The following is a 16346-nucleotide window of genomic DNA, read 5'->3' as shown; positions in this document are numbered from 1 at the left end:
GGCTTTGCGTCGCAGCTTTCCGGCGCCTCGCGGGCGGCGGGCTGGTCCCGAGAGGTCACCGTTTTACCCCACGTGTAATTCCCGTGTGGTAAATAGTGCGACTCGTTGTCGCTCTTTGCGTGGCACCTACGTGCTTCCCTCCCCGCACACGTCTCCATTTTAGCTTCACAGCAGCCCTGTGAGGTGGGCTAAGCGTGAGAGGAACTCGACTAACCGCATTAGATGAACAGTGCGATCCTATAAGGAGTTACTCCTCTCTAAACCCGTTAATTTCAATGGGCGTGGACTGGAGTAATTTTGTGTAGGATTCGCGATATTCGACAACAGCAGTCGCACCTTAAAGCCTAAGAACACTTCCTTCAGCCTGAGCGTTCTTGAGTCAGTTGTGACGCGGTCATACGAGCTACTGCCTCACCCCGGGGCAGTTAGTCGTAATCTGTGGAAACGAATTTAAGATTGAAATGAGGTATGTTGGCTGTTTCACCTGAACTGACAGCTTAGACGTTCCCTGTGCCGGCAGGCCAAATTAGAGGGACCTTTATTGCCCTTGCTAGGTGGTTCTTCCCATAACATTACTGGGGTTTCCCCCATTGTTTGATTCCTTAGAGAGGGAGTTGGGAAAACAGGTCACTAATGCCTAGTATCCTTTACTACGTTGCCGTTTGGGGTTTTGAAAAGGGGGAGGACAAACCAGTTCTGTGATTTACCCTTGTTACTTTTTTTTCCCTTGCCTCTGCCTTTCCTTTTCCTCTATTCATTTTGAGAGGGAATAAAATATTTGCAAAAAGCAACAAAACTAAAGAATTAAAGAAAAGAATCATCATAACCATATTTTTTGAAAGTGACGGCAAGAGTGATTGGCCAGTCGTGCAAAATGTGAACAAAATTTATTTTATAGTTACATTAGGGATAGAATTTCTAAATATGAATAACTCTGTAAACATTACAAATAAACTCCAAGGATATTAACAATTTTACTTGGCACTCAAGAGTCCTCGAAACGTTTTGCATATGTTGTAATCCTTATAACAACCCATTCAGTAAGATAAATCAGGATATAATATTATGTCTATATTGTAAATAGGAAGATGGACTAATCCACTAGTAAATTCATGGTTGAAATGTTTTAACTTTCATTTTCTAGTTTGTAGCTCAAACCTCACATGCTCTCAGACACCAGATCTTTTGAGGAACTCATACAATACACAACAACCCAACATACAAAGGACAATTATGTTTCCAAACCTATATTTCCCTCACAATACTTAATACAAGATCCAGGATCATTTGCAGGGAAGAGTGTGCTTAAATACCACCCCCTTCTTATTCTTCCCTGAAAATGTCTTACTGCTAAATTTATTGTTTTTCTCCTAGCCAGATTCCGAGAGCAGATGATGCCTGTGCAAAGTTACACATGGAAAGTCCTTTGCCTTGCCACCCTCATATATAGATCTGGCTGCAGTGTCAATCAATGAAAGGCACTAAATCATCTAAGAGGCACACCTACTCTATGGGACATTCACATGAGCAACCTCAGCAGTGTCTCTGTAATGGGCATACTGAGGTGCCAAAACTCGGAAAGACAAACACAAACCAGAGATGAGAACCTTGACACGCACGCACAGAAAAAAAACAAACTGGGTACCAATTTGCACTTTGCACAGCAGCTTTGTGGGTGTTTGCTACAGTAAACACTTAAGGTGTGAAGGTGAGAAGCAAAAACTCCCTTTTCCAGATTGCCACCTGCTGTTTAAAGTGTGAAGTGGCTCTTTGAAGTGGATCCCAGAGAGAACAGCTTATGAAACAAACACACGCACAGGAACGTTGACGCAGAAATAGATACACAATAATCACAATTGCACAAGTGCATTTACCCACTTCAGGCTCCTGCAAACAACTCATCAAATCTCAGAAACGCGCCCCCATGCAAAAATCATTTTCACACAGCCCTTTTCTTCACACCTGATGTAAAAACTCTGTGCATCCGTAAAAATGGACGTGTCCATAAGTTACAGTGGTCAGCTTCTCAGCTGTATAGCTAATGGGAAGATGGTTCCCTAGCACTATTTATCTGGTCATTACAATATTAATTCCAGGTTTCAGTTTCACCCAATATTTTAGTCTGTCAGAGCAAGCTTACAAGGATCTTCAACATGGAGCTTACAATGGATCTTCAACATGGCCAGATATTCTTTCTTGACAAAGTTTATTCACACTTTTTGGTGGGTTGTGTGTTGCTACATCAATCTTAAAAACAACCCAACATCCTCTGTCATGTCAAAAAGTCTTTTGCATAAACCAAGATTACCTCCCTCACGTAGAGGACATAGATGATCATGAGTCACACCATTTGGTAAGGTGCAACACCATTTGAATCCACCCACACAGAGCAGGCATGGCTTGTGGTTCCTTCACCATAGACTTGGAGCCTTCTGGCACATGGAATATTTTAAAACTACCCCACCACATGTAAGTGATCTTTCCCATTGTACTTAGATATGACTGCTAGGTGACCAGTCTTTGTTAAGCAGCTCAGATCTGAAGAAGTGAGCTCTGACTCACAAAAGCTCATGATAGAATAAAAGATGTTAATCCTCAAGGTGCCGCGTCCCTCTGTTTTATTTTGCTTGCTCATGGCTGAGGCTAGTTTCCTCTGTAAGTGCAAATGACTGCATATATTTTTTCTAGGTGGACAATTCAGCTGCAGGGTTGAGTCAGATAAAGTAGGTGGCATTTTTAATTTGGTCACAGACAAACAGCGAGACAGATGGCTGGGAGTTTTTGAAATGAAGTCTGCAGATCAAACTTGTAGGGGGGTGCAGTTCAAGTTGTTGCTCTCTGGGAATCTGATAAAAGATAAGCAGTTCTAGGAACTTTTTAAAGTAGGTAGAATAGAGTCTTCATTATGATCTATTTGTATGGTAACATACATAACAGATATTACAAAAAGCACGTATCTCTCGTGTTCTCATCCAAATGAAATGAAACTACCCGTGCTGCCCCAAGACTTTGGGGAGGAGGAGGGGAAACAAGGGGCCTTTGTGTTGTGCGGTAGCTTATAAAGGGAGCCACACTGATCAGCATTTAGAATTTCTTTTTTTAAAGTTGAGCAGAAATGGTACAATATTTCGGACACAGAAGAGCCACAAGGGATGCTTGTTGTTTAATACGATAATAAAGGATCTCCCAAACATCTGAAAAAGACTTGGTATTAGATGGCTATTTTAATGTTTGCAAGATTTTGTTTTATTTTCTGTTACAGTGAATTGAAAGATACGGTCATACCTTATATAGAAACAGGACAGAACTAGCTGTCTCCAGCAAAGGTAAACTGGTTAGAATTTAACAGTATAACAGTTCCCTTGCATTGATACAGTAATTTAAGACATTAGCCATTAAAAGTTTTTAGAAACATTTTCCCTATCTTTCGGTCGTTTGAGAATTAAAATTGGAGTCATTGTGGACCCAGATTCTGCTTTTTCTTCATCATCATCGTACTTATAAACTGCTCTTCTAGAAAGATTAGTGCCGTGCTCAGAGAGCAGTGAACAAAGTCAGTGTATTATTACCCCCACAATACTGCTGGGGAGCTGGGGCCGAGAGGAGTGGCTTACCCATGGCCACCTATGGAGCTCATGTCAGTAGTGGTTCACAGTCTAACCACTTAACCACTGTGCTACAGCAGCCTTCCACCCTTGTACTTCTGGAGTATAAACAGTGCTCCTTAATATAACTTTGCCTTGTCAAATACTGTGTTCTTTTTGTCAAATGCTGCGTTTTTTAAAAACTTTAATTGCGGTCAATATCAGTAAAGTGTTTTTTCCAAACAGTTAAAGGATTAACAGCTACCACGTCATTTTTGCGTGCATATAAAAAAAATTAAATGCTCTGATTTAAAAGGTTCTAGCGTCGCTTGCTCCCTGCCGCACTAGATTTCTACTTGCAGGGAATTCTTCGAAAGGCGCATTCGGCAGTGACGGCCTCCCTGGCCGGAAAACTCAAACAACATAGTTCATTCTCGTTCAAGAACACTGCCGCTTCTTTCGGCACTATGTGCAAAGAATAGAGATTGACCAGTGGGGGGAGGGAGTCGGCCACCGCGTTCCTTGTGGACAAAAACGGCCCATCGGCCACAAGAGGGCCCGCTTTGTTGCTGAAGGAGAAGAGAGGTCTTTCTCTCTCATTCTTTTCTCTAGCCAGGATGTGGAATTGAGCTTCCTGGGTTTTGCAGCTTGCAGCTGCGACTCCCCCCCTCCCCCCGCGACTCCCCTTTCATCCCATCTCCCTGCAGGGGGGCGAGGATTCATCCCTAATCGGCCATCTCCACTCCCGGCCAGGCCGCACACTGCAGTCTCTGGCTAGCTGCAGGTAAACAGATTTGGAATAAATTGGTGCTGGGGCGCGCGGTGAGCACGAGTAAAGAGCGCCCCGGCCATTGCGATTCTTTCCAGACGCTGCCTTTGCAAGGTCCGATGCACAAGGAGGAAACAAAAGGAGCTGCGCAGGGCATGGATGGACCCAAGAACCGGCGGGGGGGGGGGCTGATAATGTGCAATCCTTTCCCGCCGGGACCACCGGCACAGCGCGCAGATCCTAGTTCTAGACTGGTAGCCGGGGGGGGGGGGGGCGCGTGCAGTGTGGAGGGGGTGGGAAGAAGCGGTGTCCAGTTCTTACGATTGTCTTTGGTAACCTTTCCACCCCCTGCTCCCTCCCTTCAGATTCCAACAGTCAGCCTCTCCCACGAAGTTTCTTCCCTTTTCCGATTTCTGCTTCTTTGTTGGAAACATCCTTCGATGTGCGTAAACACAGGCACACAGACCAGGCTAGTTCCCATATGGCAGTTACTTGTTTTCATTCCGAAATACTGAGTCAAGATCTGCAGGTACAGAAGGAGGCGTTTTCACTTTAGCCTGGTTCTAACGCTTCCCTGAACCTGGGAAAAGGGGTTGTAATCCGTAGGAATTTGGGCCATAATAAAATGGTTATTCTGTTGCCTTTTCTGCTACTCTTAGAAATCTGTTTGTGCCTGGAGTGGAATTTTTATCAGGGGATAGTAATCTTTTCCACAGGCCTGTGTTTTTAACCCCCCAAGACAGTCCTGATGGGAGGAGTTTGGACCTTGGACTAAATAATCATTATTAGAAACTATAGTGAACATTACACTGCAAATAAGAGCTGGTTCACACATTACGCAGCAACAAACCCAAGTTGCCACCTAGTGTATGCTCAAAATGGAATTGTAATTCTCAGCTCTCTGACAAGTATTGTGCGGTGAACAAATATTAGAAAACGTGTCATATTCACCCTACACATTTTTGGGGTGTGCTTAAAAACGATCTTAGATGTAAACCTAAAAAGCATACAAAGTCCCCAAATGAAAAAAAGTCTCAGGTAGTTTTCTACAACGTGTTTCTTTTTTTGTTGATTAATATTCACAGTAATTTGTGGATTCTCTGTTACAGTTTTTTAGAATGGTGTGTGGTTATAATCATTTGTAGCAAACACTTGATTTTGTAGTGCAGGTATGCAACCGTGCATATGCTGCATGTGTCCACTAACTGTAGGCGAACCTGCCAGGTGGGGGGCACAATCAGTGAGTGCATGCCTGCCCCCACCCCCTTCCCAAATGATGCTGCAGTACAATATTGTTGTTTAATATGCTGGCTTTACTTGAAAGCTTGTCGATTGATTTAAACTAGTTCATGTTTAAAACCATGTTTAAAAACCTACTGGCGGGTCGCAGTGTTCACGCTCTGCTTTTTCATTCTGCCTCGTTTTCAAGTGGACAGCCAAGATCACCGTGTCACCACAGAAACAGACTCCATTGCACAAACAGGTCTTCCGTTTCTTTTAATTCATTTATCTAGGTGCTGACAGCTGCCTCTCTTGTGGAAGAGAGAAGACACTGGGGAGCTCCTACTAAAAGGGGGCACTGGGGGTCGACATGCAGGAGAGCTACGAAACCGTGATCTCGCTGGGTAAGGGATGGCAAAACGTGTGCGTTAAAAGTAGAACTTGGATCTCAAGTATTTGCATCTGCAGGTGGTAAAAAAAGTCCTGTGCTGGGGTGTGGTTGATGATGCTTGCCTCACAGAACATAAGATGCAAAACTTAGAAGCCGCTGTGCCCCCTCCACAAATGTTTAAATAGCTAATCCATGCTGCTGACTGAACTGTTGGCTCAGCTGGCTGCTTTGCCCCCATGGCTGGTGAAGCTAAAGGGGAAGACCAAGTTTAAGCATTGGGCCTGTTGCTCAGTTTACATACCCAAAGCCTCTCCCATAGTAGGAGCCTCAGAGAAATCCCAGACTGGTCACTTTTGCAGTGCAGTCCAGGTGAATTGTACTGAAGAAGGCTAGAGCTTTTTGTTGCTTCGACTTTACCCTACCTTAAAAATTTGAGGCAAGTGTTGATGCTTAAAAGAAAGCTCAGTAGAAGAAACAAGTGGAGACCCGCTGAGAGTGGCAGGGTGCAAAAATCCCATTCCCGCCCCCCTCCACGACCCTTGCTTTGTTGCTACTGCAGACAACTTCCCTGCCACTTCTCATGCCTCCTTCAGCTTCCCGTACCTGCCCACCTTCCTGCCCTCTCCATTTGTACCAGACAGCTTCCCTTCCTCACCAGGCTTGCAGAATTTTAATTTGTGGCGAGGACCAGGACAGTTTGCAGATTTTTTTAAAAATGTGCACCACTAGTTTGGGGAGAAAGGGATCAGAGGCAGAGCATCTGTCTCACATACGGAAGGCCTCAGATTCAATCTCTGGCTTCTCCAGTTAAAAGGATCAAGGAGTAGGTGATCTGATAGATCCCTCTCCCTGAGACCCTGGAAAGATGCTGCCAGCCAGAGTAGATGAGACTGGCTTTGACAGACCAACCGGCAACTTCATGTACCTATGAGAAAAAGTTCCAATAATCCACTAAAACAATCCTTTTCAAAGGTGTTCTGCTTTCAGGAAACACTTTTTTTTTGCATGCACTGGTCTGCTGAGGAGATCCAGAGGATTGTCCACTGAGTACTCCAGAAGATTCTGGAACCTGGTCTGGGGAGCACACTATCCATTTGACGGCTAGTCTTATGGAACGAATGCATTACCTAAAACAGTGGTTCTTAAAAGTTTTTGAAGTGGGACCCATTTGCAAACTTATTGTTGTTTCCGGGGCCACTTGCAAAGTAACTCCATTCTGCTTTTCTCCTCCTCAGCATAAAATGCAGGAATCTCACACCAGTTAACACAGAACAAGTTTATACTTTATTTTGCATGTTTAGTTTTTATAAATATATAGCATTACTGAGCAAGAGGCTGTGTATTTCTTGACCATTTCACACACGATACAGAGGCAAAGGCAACTTTGCCATTCAGCCTCCCAGACCTTCGTCTCCCTGTTCCTCCTCTTCCCTCCTGGCCTCGCGACTCACCTCTGATAGAGTTGCAAGACTCTTCTGTGTCGTAATTCACAGTGTGAGAACCGCTGGCCTAGAGCACTCCCTGTAATCCCTGCCAGTGATAAGACAACTGTCTTTCTTGATCTTTTCGCTGGGGAACCCCAGGAATCTCCCTCTGGAACACAACTGATCCACTGATCCACTGAATGGTTTTTTTAATACCACAAAGCTAAAAATAGCTCTGTACTTTGACTCTGGTCATTTTCATACGTCTTTAAAATAGCGCAAGACTCACCGAACGCTGGTGGCTTCATTGCACGATTTCCAACGTCGCCCTGTCATGATGCCATTTTCATGGTGCCCTTGTAACTGCCTGCATCCGGGTGATGTCAGAAATTGCACTACGAAGCCGTCGGCATTCAGTGAGTCTTGTACTATTTTAAAGATGTGTGAAAACGGCCTATGTCCAAAAGGAGATGGGTTTGTGTTCAGATTTTCCCCCAGTTGTTGTACCACAAAAATGTAGAGGACAGGGCCAACTTCAGAAAAACTTGCTTCAGGAGGCAAGGAGATGGTTATTACTAGGGAAACAACTTTTTTTGTGTGTACTTCATGTACCTTCACTTTGTAGAATGGAGGTAAACGTTAACAAGGTATTTACATTCTTAATAAAGCTGGATATGCCTAATGTGAGAACCAGAAAAGCAGCCTATATAATTTTCTTCAGATCAAGGGACTTTGACAAGTCCCCCCGCCCATGACCACAATAGCGATGTCAGTCATGCATCACGCAGTTCCTCAGGTTATATTTCACCTGTCAAATCATGAGAATGTCTTTCTCATAAAACATTTGATGTAATACTAGACTATCCTGATATCCCACCATCACCCTCATGATCTCTGCCTCTGATATTGAGTGTTCTGCTTCTCCAAGGTAACATAGAACATTTTTTATACAAGGGACTGAGTAATTTAGAAGCAATTCTAGCTCTCTTCCCCATCTCTCCCCCGCCCCAATAAGGCCTGTTTCTTGGTTTTAGTGGAGGACAACTTGTGGAATTTCAGAATATTTGATTTTGCTTGAGGCATTTGGTTCTGTAAAAATCTCTGAAATTGTTTGATTGAGTGACATTTTAAATATACGTTTTTACTATGCATTCATGGAAACAAGGCTAGACTCTTCAATGGACTGCTTTGTTCTTGGGATTGGATCTAAACCTTCCAGCCTGGATGTGCCAAGCTGGATTCATTTTCCAGTCCAGGACCAGGTGACAGGGGAGACAACTATCAGCTCAAGCCTGCCAGGAAAAAAACTTTTTTAAAAAGATCTCCGCACTGTTCATTCACACTCCCCAGAGGTATAGTGGTTAGAGTGTTGGTTCTCTGGGAGACCCAGATTCGAATTCCCGCTGCCGTGGATGCTTGCTGGGTGTCCTTGGGCCAGACAGGCACTCTCAGCCTCTCAGGGTCATTGTGAGGATGAAAGGGAGGAGAGGAGAATGATGTAAGCTGCTTTGGGAAGAAGTAAATGAAGTAAATAGATAAAATATGGATGAGCTTAGCAAGCAGAGGCAGCTTAGGAGGGTTGGCCTGGCCTGGCTGGAACAGCCACAACTTTCTATTGCTGGGGCAGAGGGTGGAATGATTAAATTAGGGATTAAATTAACCCTAACCCTAAATTAGGCTCAGGCTTTTAAAGTTTTTAACCTGTACCAGTGGATCTTAATATACTGTGCTAGAATGGTGTAGAAAAAAAGGGTTAGCAGGAAGTGTTCATATCCTGCCTCTCCCCGCAATGAAGTAGACTCCGCTACTTCTTCACTAGGAGGAAATGGTTTATGTACATCTTTTTGTAAGATTTTTTTTCCTGTAAGGCCATTTAAAAGTTGCCTTTCCAGCCTCCCTGTTACATAACCTCCTTTGTGAACATCTTCTTTGTCTTACCAAGCTGTTTTCTGCCCTCCTGCTCTTAGCAGAAGAAATTGCCATCAGCTGGCCCCGCATCACTGCCTTCACAGAGACCAGAGGGCGGCGTGGCCTGGCTCCTGGTAAGTCCTTTGGAGAGAAGAAATGCTTGCCCCCCCTCCCCTCACTGTGGAAAATGTGCCAGAGGGCCTAGGTTCCCATTCTTCCCATACCTCCAACGATTTAGATGGAAGCTCCTCCTTCAGTTAAAAGGTTCTGCCTCCCAACCTGTATTGAAAATGGAGCGAGAGCTCAGGGTTGAACTGGACATGACCTTGTGGCTGCCACGAGGACGCTGCAGCCATTTTAAAGTCATTTAAGCATGCTGCAATGGCCCAATCCTGATCAGGCTCACACTGTGCTGCTCTTGTTCCCCCTTCCCATGCCTTTGCAAGTGCTGAAATAGCCACAAGGGGGAGCTGTTTTGGGCCCTTGCAGCATTTTTAAATGACTTTAAAATGGTGGCAGCGTCCTTGTGGTGAACACAAGGACACAGTCATATCTAGTATGGCCCTCATTCACCAGCGAGAGAGGTGAGAAATACCAGGGGTGGAGAGAGAGGAGGTTTGCAGAAAGACCACCAGCCCTGTAGTTGTCCTTAGTAATAATTAACCCAGGCTACTACCAGCCATGGAGGTTTCTAGCCAGCAGTGAAACGGGATTGGCTCTCTGGGCTCACCTGCTTTCCAGGAGCTGAAGGATCTGGGTCTCTAATGTTGGTATCCCTTGGGGTTGCTTGCTTGCAGTTCTCTCTTCTGATCAGTAGCCCTGGTAGCACAGGTCTTCTTGCTCAAGCCTATCTCTAAATCCTTTTTTACTTTTAACTTCGGAAATAGAAACAAACAACAAAGAACCCTTGAGAACAAGCAGCTAGAGCCATCTTTCCTAATCTGATGGCAAAATCCAGCCTGCTTCATTGTAGGATTTCACAGGCTTAGCTCCTGAAGCGAGTAGGGAGACAGGCTCGCTGGGCTGCCCATCAGGGTCTCCAGGCTAGGGGCAGAATCTGGTGTTCCTGTTGTCCCTTTTGGGTTTTTTGGGCTTTCTTTACAGGGCTAGAAATGGAGCCAGAGCAAGGGCAGCTGGCACCTGTGCAAGGCCAAGCAGCAGCGGCCACTACTGCTGCCTCAAGCGAAGAGGGGATTCTTCCAGACTTCCGGAGGCAGCTTGGGGTGATCCTGCAGACCGTGGGCAAGGCACAGGTGGAGAAGATGCTGAGAGAGCTGGTGAAAGAACAGGAGCAGCAGGGCAGAGTCAGGCGGCGAAAGAGAGTGGCAAGAAGTCCCCGGCATGGAGGTAAAAAAGCATCACCCCAGGGATGAGGGCACCTGGCCGGGGCAGCAGAAAAGGCAGGGGGTGGCACTGCTTGAACATTTAACAAAACAATTAACATTTAAGACTTGCAGTCTGAGTTTGTCTATTGATTTCAAATCGTTATGTGGCATGGTGAGCCACCCTCTCTCTGCTGCCCCTGCCACACCAATATCCTTGTCCTCCCAGGCCTACAGTCCCCATGCCTATTTTTCCAAGCCTTTATTCATTTATATCCCACTTTTATCCCCAGTTAGGATCCAAAATGGTTTACAACATTCTTCTTTCCTCCATTTCATCCTCATAACAACCCTGTGAGGTAGGTGAGGCTGGGTGACTGGACCAAGGTCTCCCAGGAAGCTTCCATGGTTGACTGGAAATTCGAATCATGGTCTCCCGTATCTGAGCCCGACACTCTTAACACTGTATCACTCTGCCTTTCCACTAACAGCTCAGTCCCATCCTACAGAGTGACGTATGATTCTCCCTAGCCCCTTTTTTCTGTCAGCCCCCTGCCTCCTCTTCCTTTGCTGCATAACGCCTCCTTCCTCAGAAATAAAGTAAATAATGCAAAAGCAAGCAGATGTACTCAGATTGACCGGAATGCCAGTATTTGTTCAAGTAATAGAATTGGTTTACTTTTGAACAGAATTTGGATTTTTTTAAAGCAAAGTCCAAGCAGAATCCAGAACAAAATTACCACTAGTCTTTTATGTTTCCTTCTTTGACTTGATTGTTGGAGTTCCAGGCATCTAGATGGTATGTGCCTGGTACAGACGACCTCCTTATGTGTTGATTCATGGCGCAGGAAGGGAGAACAGCACAAGCACACTGGTCTTGCTTCTGCACGATCGCCTGGTTGTCTACAGAGAGTGACCATGCAGAGGAAGTGCCTCCACACACCCACAGCCTCCCTGTGACTGGCGATGTTTGCATGTCTCCACTCACAGCAAGCGGCTATGCATACAGCCACTTCTTTCACATGGTTGCACTCAGTATGCGACCGTGTAGAGGCAGAGCCAGTGCACTCATGCTCGTTCTTTGTCCCTGCGCTGTGAGCCAACATGTGGGAAGGTCGTCTGTACCAGTTTAAACTGTTGAACAAACGCTTCAGATAATGCTGAGTGCATTTCTAAGTGTCCTACAAAGACCTAAAGGACCCAACGTATCAGGAACCTGCTGCCTTCTTTATTAAGTTATACCTAGTCAAGTCATAGATTCATCTTTCCCATCTGGCAGCAGCCAGAGGTTTTAACTACACAGAAGAGGATTGAACCCGGCCCTTTAACATGCATTTGCTGCACTACTAAACTCTTAACTCTTCTTGTGATTTGTAAGACTGACCAAACCTTCCTCCGTAACAACAAAGGGTGTGTGGTGGCCCAGTTACATCTTGTATACATTTCTGTGCTTTATTCCCAAAGTGCAAAGATTTATCCTCCTTTCTTTCAGCAGGTGATGGCAGGCAGAACAGTTTGGAGGCCCCACAGGAGCTTCGTGGTAGAACATTTGAAGGATCTGCAGTCCTGGCCAGGAAGCCACCTGAGAATGAACTGCAAATGTCCCCTCTTTTGTATTCAGGACAGGTGGCTGGGCAAAAGCAACCAATTTCAGGGAAGACTGGTCATGGGGACGCCAAAGAGTGTAAGAACAGTCTTTCCCATCAGCAGAGCTCTTTAGTGACAAGGTGGGGGACAGGCTCTGAGTCGAGGGAGAGCATCAGTCGCAATCTGTTCAGCAACATGAGTCGGGACACCATTGATGGTGGGAGAGTCTGGCCACCATTTGGGGAAAGAGCCCAGTTCTTGTCTGGATGGCAGAAACCACGTTATGCCCAGAGACGCCGGCGCCCACCAGCAGGAGAGAAACCCCACCGCTGTGGGCCATGCAGGAGATCCATGGTAGCCCCAACGGCAAGATCTGATTCCCCTCTAAACTCTGCCATGGCTCTTCTACCAGACCCTGCCTCGACGTCTTCTGCACTCCTGCCACTAAACTCCATAGAGCCACTGACCTCCACCCAGCCCTTGCCTGTGAACTCTGCTGCAGCCCCACCTCGAAAACCCCATGCCTGCGAGGAGTGCGGGAAGCGATTCCGAATCCTTGCCAACTTGGAAAGGCATCAGCAGCGCCATGCGGCAGAAAAGCCTCACCAGTGCCGTGACTGTGGGCGGCGATTCCGCTGGGGTTGCCACCTAGAGCGCCACCGGCGCTCACGGCGCTGTGTGGAGTGTGGTGGGGGCCTGGCAACACCTCCTCCACCTCCATCCCCGCCCCCAGAACCCGACCGACCCTACTCCTGTGGGGAATGTGGGAGGCGGTTCACGCAGCGCTCGGCACTCAGCAAGCACCGGCGGCTGCATTCAGGGGAGCGCCCGTATGGCTGCGGAGAGTGTGGGAAGCGCTTCCTGCAGCGCTCTGACCTCACCATCCACGTGCGCTCGCATTCCGGGGAGCAGCCCTATGTCTGCACAGAGTGCGGCCGTCGCTTCAGCGTCAGTTCCAACCTCAGCAAGCATCGCCGCATGCATCGTGGTGAGCGCCCCCACGCCTGCTCTGTGTGCGCCAAACGCTTCCTGCAGCGTTCCGAGCTCCTCATCCACCAGCGCGCTCACACTGGGGAGCGCCCCTATCCCTGCACAGCCTGCGGAAAGCGCTTTGCTCGCCGAGCTCATCTCAAGCGCCACCAGCGCACCCACGGTGGGGTGCCTGCCACAGCCACTGCCTCTCGACACCAGAGTGCCCGACTGCTCACCACCTCTGCCATGGACACCATATCCCTTCTTGAGCACGAACGGGGAGGGGTGCCCGATGCCCTTGAGTCACGGCCCCACACCAACACACCATGCCCTCCAGCGGCTGGGCCCTCGGCATTCTCAGCAGCCCGAGGTGCAACGGGTGCTGCCTCACTGGGCCTGCCCTGGGCCGTATCCTCCTCTGCCCGCCTCTCTTTCTGCTCCAGCCCTCTCTGATCATTTGGGAGCTCCCCTGCACCCCTGCCCTTCATCAGTCTATCGTGACCTGTGGGCAGCCCTCGCGAGACCTGTTTTGTGGGTGGGGGTCTAGCCCTGTGCAGATGGCAGTGGGGGGGTTCTGCTGGGGCGTGGGAGCAGTTTACATTTTGGACCCCAAATGTTGTTTGCCGGGTAGCCTGGCAGCTTTGCTTCTTCGTGTGGCCTCCTGCCAGCCTTGCTTAGAGCATCTGGTGTACGGATGGAGCGGGGTGTAGGCAGGCAGCCCCAGTCCCTGCGTGGGACATTAGCAATATTTTCGGAGTCATGATTGAGCTCTTGAACATCAACCAGTGTGAACAAGCTGGACATGTTATTAAGCCTGGGACTAGGGAACAGTTAATCTGCTTTTCTGCAGAAGCACAGTGGGGAAGGCGGGGGGGAGGAAACACTCCAGGCTGACTGCCTCTAAGAGGTACAAGTAAGCATAATGGTTTGTGAACCACAGTGTGATCACAGGCACACATTTCCTAGCCCCAGACCTACCCACTCACACCCCCTGTACCCTTGCCACCGACCACCACGCCACCACTTACCGTTGGCTCACTTCTCTTTCCCCCACCTTTCATAAACATGAGTGCTCCCTGCCTCCCCCAACAATATTCCTACCGAGGTTTCTCAACGAAACATTTCCCTTTGATCAGACTGCCATTGTTTCCTTTTGTGCAAGAGAAGTTTCACCAGGCTTCACTAAGGTGCTACAGATCCACTTCTGGGAGCAAAAATGACACACTAGCCGTTGCATAAATTGAGAGTGGGTTGTGTGTGTGTTTTGGGATCCGACAGGGTTTAAGCTTCTGTTGCTAGACAAGATTGCTCCGAGAGCCAAGCGCTGGCAGACATAGAATCAAGTCGGAAGAAAGGAGGACACTTGCTCATCCTTTCACAGAAGTTCAGCTGCAGAGGATGGGGCAGCGGGTTGGTGTCGGGCTGAAACTGCTGCTGCTGCTTGCTGAATTTGGGATGGCAGCCAGCGCTTTCAGGAGGGGTCATCGTGACTTTCTTCACCGCCGCTCCCGAGGAAGCAGATTGGAAGAGGAGGAGAAGCAAGTGGCACCTGCTCTGATGGGAACTGTGGACTGGAACAGTGTGGGTGGAAGCGGGATGGAGTCCAGTTTCAGCAGCCACTTAAAGTTTTAAGTGTGTTGAGAGGAGCAGAGATGATGCTTCTGAGCCCTTGGCCTCTACCCACACGCCAAAGCTGTGCCCGGTTCTACGGCTGTTCACCAGAGCCATGTTATTTCTCCAGTTGTTTGTACATTCCTGGTACCTTTTGGACTGGTGCTTTATTGCTAGGGGGGATCAAGGGGGTGGGTGGGCCACAAAGGTCTGTGGCTTAGCCTGGACTGGACTCTAGAATGGGGAGGGGTAAATGATATCTGGTTTAGGACTAAATATAGTAGAATTTTGTTTTACCAAATCTTAGCATGGCATTTCTTCCACCGACATGGTGGGGTGGGATGGGAATCCAAAATTGTAAATGCAGTTTGAAAAATGTGCAACCCCCTTCCCCTGCAAGAAAATATTTTACATCTCAAAGGTTGCAGTTTAAATGAATGCAAACATTCCGGGTTTGAGGAAGAAAAGATTCCCCCCCTCCCAAAAAAACCACATTTGCTGGATGCAAAGCTTTCCTTGACACTTTTTTGAACATCACACAATCGTCCCATTTTGAATCAGTGCCATTTTTCACTACAGTGCCTGGTATAGTAACAGCTGACCTTTCCGGTGGACATCTTCAGCCATTTTCTGGCCCAGATGCATTTCTAAAATGTGTTGGCAAAAGAGTTGCACTGAAGTGTCCTTGAGTACTTGTGTTGTGAGGAAGAAAAAAAGGTTGACAAAGGATGGAAACATGCTGAAAACACATTTGTACTAGACAAGAGGTCAGCCTGTTTATGCAAAAGCCTTTCTAAGACGGATCTCACGCCTTTCCTCTAAATGATCTGCAAGCATGTGGAAAACAGGGAATGTCTCCCAGTGACCACTGAGATCATATCTAGAATGGGGGCGTTGGGGGTGGTGCAGGGCTTTTAAAATAGTAAGAAAGTGATATCCTGACCTTTGCTGAGGGTTTGGTGAAGGAGCACCATTCAGATGTTAGTAATAGCAGATGGAGAGATTGAGCAGTTAAAACACTGTGTGTGTGTGAGTGAGTGAGCGTTATGTGTGCACGTGCATGCGGAGGGCTTGGGTGTGTGCATTTCCACCAGTTGCTTTCTCCCAACTTGGTCCTGAGTAACATCAACACATTTCCGCAAGAATACTGGAACCAGAGATTACTAGAAGGAGTTTTGAATTCAGTTGGGCAGTACTGGAACTGCATGCAGATGGTCTGAAATATTCCAAGCTGCATCACTTGAGACCTACCCAGCTAAATCCAGCCCATCAGCCATGTGCTGTGGTCTGCTGGACACCCCCCCTGCCACGCCCATATTTGCTCTTCCAGGCAGGGAGACAAATAAGGTGGTTTACTGATCTGCTGGTGGGCTGCATCACTATTATCTTGGAGCATCATAGGTTGTGGAAGCCAGCTTTAAATTAATTTGTAGGAGTAGATGGGTGTGGTGCCAGTACTGCTGCCACCCATCTAGAAGAGTTAAGACAGAGGCATGGAATTTCTCTGCCTGTAATTCCCCAGGATCTGTTTCTGAGGCTTCCTTTGCCCACATCCCA

General features: G+C 47.3%; 1 protein-coding gene across 2 annotated transcripts; it reads left to right on the top strand.

Moving 5' to 3' along the window:
• Nucleotides 1-4233: 4233 nt before the first annotated feature.
• LOC129340718 (zinc finger protein 260-like) lies at nucleotides 4234-15046 on the top strand. Of its 2 annotated transcripts, none has more exons than XM_054995669.1 (5): nucleotides 4234-4368; nucleotides 5868-5978; nucleotides 9357-9431; nucleotides 10402-10644; nucleotides 12115-15046. In XM_054995669.1, the coding sequence occupies exons 2-5, from the start codon at nucleotides 5945-5947 to the stop codon at nucleotides 13629-13631; spliced, it is 1869 nt and encodes a 622-aa protein (XP_054851644.1). In that variant the 5' UTR covers nucleotides 4234-4368; nucleotides 5868-5944; the 3' UTR covers nucleotides 13632-15046. The 2 variants fall into 2 exon arrangements, with proteins under 2 accessions (XP_054851644.1, XP_054851643.1); XM_054995668.1 differs by having other exon boundaries at nucleotides 12112-15046.
• Nucleotides 15047-16346: the final 1300 nt, after the last annotated feature.

The sequence above is a fragment of the Eublepharis macularius genome, chromosome 12 (genome assembly GCF_028583425.1).
Source record: "Eublepharis macularius isolate TG4126 chromosome 12, MPM_Emac_v1.0, whole genome shotgun sequence".
NCBI lineage: Eukaryota > Metazoa > Chordata > Lepidosauria > Squamata > Eublepharidae > Eublepharis > Eublepharis macularius.
This window is presented reverse-complemented; position numbering and strand designations above follow the sequence as displayed.

Bases quoted from the DNA above. Each gene is read 5' to 3' on its own strand.
- LOC129340718 (XM_054995668.1), top strand. From the start codon at position 5,945: ATGCAGGAGAGCTACGAAACCGTGATCTCGCTGG. The intron at 5,979-9,356 runs GTAAGGGATGGC...TCCTGCTCTTAG, and splicing joins CGAAACCGTGATCTCGCTGG to CAGAAGAAATTGCCATCAGC. The intron at 10,645-12,111 runs GTAAAAAAGCAT...CCTTTCTTTCAG, and splicing joins AAGAAGTCCCCGGCATGGAG to CAGGTGATGGCAGGCAGAAC.